Source organism: Myotis brandtii, unplaced genomic scaffold, assembly GCF_000412655.1.
Source record: "Myotis brandtii unplaced genomic scaffold, ASM41265v1 scaffold2720, whole genome shotgun sequence".
Taxonomy (NCBI): domain Eukaryota; kingdom Metazoa; phylum Chordata; class Mammalia; order Chiroptera; family Vespertilionidae; genus Myotis; species Myotis brandtii.
The window spans coordinates 106,353-112,670 of NW_005360353.1; the positions used below are offsets into that span (position 1 = coordinate 106,353).

Below are 6,318 nucleotides of genomic sequence, written 5' to 3' on the forward strand. Positions count from 1 at the left end.
TATAGATATATAATTTTATTTATTTCAGAGAGGAAGGAAGAGGGAGAGAGAGATAGAAACGTCAATGATGGGATAGAATCATTGATCAGCTGCCTCATGTACACCCCTTACTGGAGACCCAGTATGTGCCTGGATTGGGAATCAAACAGTGACCTCCTGGTTCACAGGTCGATGCTCAACTACTGGGCCATGCCAGCTGGGCTAGTCATCTTCTTAACAATTCCGCAGTGACTTTAAAATAGCATGTTGCTCTGTTTGGTGGGGTGGAGGGGCTGCCAACACCCCATTGGCCTGCAAGGATGCATGAAAAGTCTTGCATTTCCATATAACTGGCTTCCTCTGTGTCCTACATGTTTTAATTTATGCATTTAAAATTATCTTGAAAGCAAGTAAATGAATAAATAATCCTAAATATTTTTTTAATAAAATGTATCTTGAGAATAACTGTCAAGAGAGTAGATGCACAAAAACCTAAAAACTGCTGACCTAAAGGGGTGGGGTATGCAGAGAAGGTGTGAGGGAAAAGACACAATAGTGAAATGTTCTCCAGACATTGATTGGATTCTCATTGAATGAGGGCCATACAGATTCTACCTCCAACTTCCTTTTTCACTTTTATCATCCCACTGTTCCTACTTCTCAATCATCTACCTAAACTCTGTTTCCACTAAATTGTCCTCAGGGACCCTCAGATAGCTCTGGTATTGTCTCTTTTTCATCTTAGCTCATTTATCCATTCACCTATGCTTATAGGTGTTTACTGAATGCCTCATTTCTGCTAGGCATTGGGCTAAGTACAAGGGACAGAAAAATGAACATGACAAACACCATCACTGTCATAAAATTTGCCCCCTGCTGCCAACCGAGATTCTTTCCCTGTTGGGTTTTTCCCTCAACCACACGTCTCTCAGGAAGCCTTTCCCAATGCGGTTCCACACTTGACTTCCTCCTCTGAGGAAGCTCTTCTTGTCACCCATCCTTTGAGTCAGTATTTTCTGCTATTGAGTTGATTTTATTTTTCTTTAAGCTTCCCAGCCCTATGGACTCGATCATCACAGACTCTGTCCTCGAATTTCTCAAGTCCTTCACACTGTCCTATGGTAGCAGCCTCTTGGGACCTACAATTTGACTTCACTGAACATTTTGCTCCAGCTGACCAGAAGAGATGAGTAAGTCAGCTGTTAGACCCTCCACTACTTGTCAGGTTCTCCCTTAGCTGCAATTGTGTAAGATTTGCAGGAATGTCTGGGTCACACTTGGCTATTAGACTTTTTAGGCTTTTGTAATTAGTCTTGAAAACTTACTTTTGGTTCTTAGGTCGAAATCATTCGCCACTAATGTTTTTGTCTGTTCCATCCTTAAAACTAGAAAAGCCAAACGATTCTTTCTGCACTCTCATAGAAATCACCTGATTTTCAGACGGTGCTTTGAGTCAGTACTTTCTGCTATTGAGTTGATTTTCTTTTTCTTTAAGCTTCCCAGCCCTATGGACTTGATCATCTCAGACCCTGTCCTCGAATTTCTCAGGTCCTCCACACTGTCCTATGGCAGCAGCCTCTTGGGACCTAAAATGTGACTTCACTGAGCGTTTGGTTCCCGTTGACCAAAAGAGACGAGGAAGTCAGCTGTTAGACCCTCCACTACTTGTCAGGTTCTGCAAACACAAGCCCAAGTTATCTGTATTTTCACTGGCTTCAGCCCCAATATGGCCCCATAGCCTGGTTCCCCTTCCTCCATTTTCTTGAGAAACTGTTGCTTAAAAATAATCCTTTTCCAATTTTGTTAACAGTCACATCATTAGTTGCTGAAACAGACTCCTATTCTGACTTTAAGCGGAAAATAAATTTATTTGCTGATTCATTCTGGAACCAGTGGAGAAACTGGAAAACCCAGATCAGAATTAGGCAGGAAAAGAAAGGCAAATCATACCAGGGGATTAGTACTGCAAACACATGCTGCTGTCCCCAGGGCAATAGATGCCACAGCGTGGACCCATGACAAAGTCCCAGTCCCCAGATCACCTATCTCAGATCCCCATGGGCAGACCATCTGTAGACACTGAGGAAACATCCGCCAGCCTGGCCTGTGCATCCTGCTTCCTCACCGTCAGCTGAGGAGCCCAGCCGGGCACTCTCATTGGCCTGTGCATCTACCTCACCTGGGCAGGGCTCCAAGCCAAGCTGCTCCCAAAACTATATCTGGCCGTCTCTCCGAGTCGTCTGCACCGGGACCTGGGAAGTCCAGTGCCTTCCACTCAGACACGATGAGCACAGTGGTGCCTGTCCTGCTGTCCCTGCTGCTTGTTGTGGGTCCTGCAGTCGCCCAGGACACTCAAGACGGTGAGTTGGGAACCAAGGGCTGGGTATGGAGAAGAATGCAGGGGAGGGAATGAGCGAGATAGATGGGCTGGGAGAGGGCCCCAGATGAAGCTGGGATTCCCAGTGCACAGTAGGAATGGGTGTTGGAGGCTGTCAGCTACCTCAGCTCACACACTTCCAGAAGCATTTAGGGAGCCTCTGGACTCATGCTAAGTAAGGCCTTAAATAATTAGAATCTAAAATTCTTAATAGGAAAATGAGCAAAACTAAGACCCATATGCCCTGGCCGGATAGTTCTGTTTGTTAGAGCCTCATCCCAATACACCAAGGTTGCAGGTTCAATCCCCAGTCAGGGCACATACAAGAATCAACCAATGAATGCATAAATAAGTGGAAAAACAAATATTTCTCTCTCTCTCTCTCTCTCTCTCTCTCTCTCTCTCTCTCTCTCTCTCCCCCCCCCCCAAATTTAAAATCAGACACGATGAGCACAATGGTGCCTGTCCTGCTGTCCCTGCTGCTTGTTGTGGGTCCTGCAGTCGCCCAGGACACTCAAGACGGTGAGTTGGGGACCAAGGGCTGGGTATGGAGAAGAATGCAGGGGAGGGAATGAGCGAGATAGATGGGCTGGGAGAGGCCCCAGATGAAGCCGGGATTCCCAGTGCACAGTAGGAATGGGTGTTGGAGGCTGTCAGCTACCTCAGCTCACACACTTCCAGAAGCATTTAGGGAGCCTCTGGACTCTTGCTAAGTAAGGCCTTAAATAATTAGAATCTAAAATTCTTAGTAGGCAAATGAACAAAACTGAGACCCAGACAAGTGAAGTGACCTGTCCTGGGTCATACAGCCAGGACAGAGCAGGGGCCACACCGGTGCAACTTTTTGTTCCTCCCGCCTTCCAATGGCTGGATGTATCTGTCTGACTCTCAAGGAGAAAGATAACAGCTCCAAAGAGCACTTGTAAAGGCATATTAACTGGAGGATACTTCTAGAAACAAGCCCATTCCTTCCCCCAACAGTTAGACACTCGGACAGTGGGCCTGGAAGGATAGTGACTGGGAAAGAAGTCAGCTGGAAGTTGGGCAGATCTGAGTTTATATATATATATATATATATATTATTATTGATCTCAGAGAGGAAGGGAGAGGGAGAGAGAGATAGAAACATCAATGATGAGAGAGAATCATTAATTGGCTGCCTCCTGCATGCCCCTTATTGGGGATCGAACCTGAAACCCTGGCATGTGGCCTTACTGGGAATCAAATCGTGACCCTTGGTTCATAGGTCAATGGTCAACTATTGAGCCATGCCGGCTAAGCCCAGAGTCAATTTTAAGACAGAGTAATGGGGCTTTCTTTGGCATAGAAAATTTCAGGGTGAAGAAATGTAAGCTAAATTGTGTAAGTTTAGAATCCATTACATTTACAAACTGTCAGAATATGTGTTTTATAATGATTATGTTTACATTGTTAATCACACCCTACATCAAAATCTAGTTTAGATTTAGGGTTCTCAAGAGAATGCCATGTATATGCACAGAAAGAAACATTTATTTTAAGGATATAGCCCACACCATGGTGGGGGCTGAGAAGTCCAAAATCGGCAGGGTTGGTCCGCACACTGGAGACCCAGAGAAGAGATGATGTTGCAGTCTTGGGTCCTGAGGCAATCTGGAGGCAGAGTGCCTTCTTCCTTTGGAGACCTCAGTCTCTTCTCTTGTGGCCTTCAGCTGATTAGAGGAGGCCCACCCACATTATGGAGAGTAATCTGCTTTACTCGACATCTACTGAGTAAAACGGTAATCATATTTAGAAACTAATTAGTGATAAAAACTTCAGTCCTGGAACGAAGAATCTGTCATATGTCCTTCAACATTAGTAACACCCATGAGAGTGAATTCACGAATTCATTATTGAATTAATTATGAAAATGCCCTGCTCCCTCTCCCCTCCAGTCTCTGCCTCATACCAAAATGCATGGACAGCCCTGGCAATTCTGAGCTCCATCCTGTTCTTACCTTATGCTGATCCATTCTAGGTCATTTCCTGAGTTTTCTGGTCAATTCTCCTTCCTACAGGTTCTAACTATATGTGTCTCTCAGGTTCAACTAGGCTATGCTCCAATAACAAAGACAGTTTTTAGTGGCTTAACCCAAACTAATGTTTATTTCTTGCTCATTTAAAAATGAATACAGATCAGGCAACTTTCCTCTCCTCCTTGGAATGACACGAGGACCCAAGCCGTTGGCATATTAGGACTCTTCTGTTTCAACCTGTGGCCTCCACAGTCATCACCTAATTGGAAGAGACGCAGAGGGTTCCAATCAGTTTGCAGGGCCTCCGACGAGAAGAAAGAAATCACTTCCCTCACATTCTCTTTTGACAGAACTCAGTCACGGTCCCAATAGACCGACAAGAAAACTGAAAAATATCTCTGACGTGTCAAGAGAGGAAACTGTGTAGTAAAAATGCAAAATATTTGAAATATTATTCCCCTGAATAGAAGTAGAGCCTCTTCTCCCAAGTAGCTGACAGCAGGTGGAGAGAGCTGGGGAGGAAGAACCCCAGTGACCTGGTTTCCCTTCCTGGTCTTCTGTTGTCCCACATTAAGACTCCCCTTTATGGTCCCCACATCTCAATGTTTTCTCTTTTTTTTTTTTTTTTTTTTTTTTTCGGGGGCCTTACTCTCTGAGCTTCCTCTTTACCGGAGTGTCCAGGCCCAAGGCAGACATCGCTAGTTTTCAGGCCACTGGCTTCATCAATGACCAGCCCTTCCTCCACTACGATAGTAAAAGCAGAACAGCTGAGCCCCTGGGCCCATGGAAACAGGTGGACGGAATGGTGAACTGGGAGGATGAAAGCCAATTGAAGCAGGCCAGGCAGGACATCTTCATGGAGACCCTGAAGGACGTCATGGGCTATTACAGGGACCGAGGTCAGTGGACTGTGGGCTGCTGGGGTGGAGGGTCTTAGCACCAGAGGCAGCCTGCTCTTGGGAGTGGAAAGTGGTCTGCGGGATGGAAATACTTATATCTAAAACGAGGTGTGGAAGAACCAGTACAAATATACAGACATTTCTGCACCCTCCTCCCCCACATCAGAGCTGCTTTTCTTCCTTCCCCATTGCTTCCCCCATCCTCACTTTTAGGCCTCAACTCTCACAGGAAGTGAAGTCAGTGTCAGCCCTTGTCTAGGCACATCTGACATCTTGGTTCCACACCCCCACATCTGAGGTGGATTCCACTTTATTTATTTATTTATTTATTTTAAATATATTTTATTGATATTTTACAGAGAGGAAGGGAAAGGGATAGAGAGTTAGAAATATCGATGAGAGAGAAACATCGATCAGCTGCCTCCTGCACACCCCCGCACTGGGGATGTGCCGACAACCAAGGTACATGCCCTTGACTGGAATCAAACCTGGGACCCTTCAGTCCACAGGCCAACGCTCTAACCACTGAGCCAAACGGGTCAGGGCAGGTGGATTCCACTTTAGAAGGTGTCAGGCTCACCTCCACCCAGGGATGTTGGGTGGGGAGTGAGCTAACCTTGGGTCATTTTGACGTGGGCTCAGGTGCTGGCTCTGCCAGTCACTAGCTGTTTGACAGTGAACATGTAATTAATTCTCTGGTCTGAATCTGCAATAATTGCATCATTGAGTTCTGCCTCCAAGAAACATGAATTATTATCTAGGTAAATTCCATGGAAGCTAGAACGGACTGTCTTGATCTCCCTTGGAGCCATCACCTAGGAGAGCCAATAATAATTGCTAAGCCCTAGCTCCGTGGTCAGCAAACTGCGGCTCTTTGGCCCCTTGAGTGTGGCTCTTCCACAAAATACCACGTGCGAGCGCACGTACAGTGCAATTGAAACTTTGTGGCCCATGCGCAGAAGTCGGTTTTCGGCCTGGGTGAGTCTATTTTGAAGAAGTACTATTGATATTTGGCTCTGTTGACTAATGAGTTTGCCGACCACTGCCCTAGCTGGTTTGGCTCAGT

The 6,318-nt window shown here is 45.8% G+C and overlaps 1 protein-coding gene across 1 annotated transcript in view; it reads left to right on the plus strand.

Moving 5' to 3' along the window:
* The first annotated feature begins 2,799 nt into the window (after positions 1 to 2,799).
* LOC102241445 (zinc-alpha-2-glycoprotein-like) overlaps positions 2,800 to 6,318 on the plus strand; it is an 8,216-nt gene continuing 4,697 nt past the window's right edge. The window contains exons 1-2 of the mRNA XM_014541459.1: positions 2,800 to 2,878; positions 4,995 to 5,252. Coding sequence (XP_014396945.1) covers positions 2,803 to 2,878; positions 4,995 to 5,252 — 334 coding nt within the window. The 5' untranslated portion in view covers positions 2,800 to 2,802. The remainder of the gene's footprint in view (positions 2,879 to 4,994; positions 5,253 to 6,318) is intronic.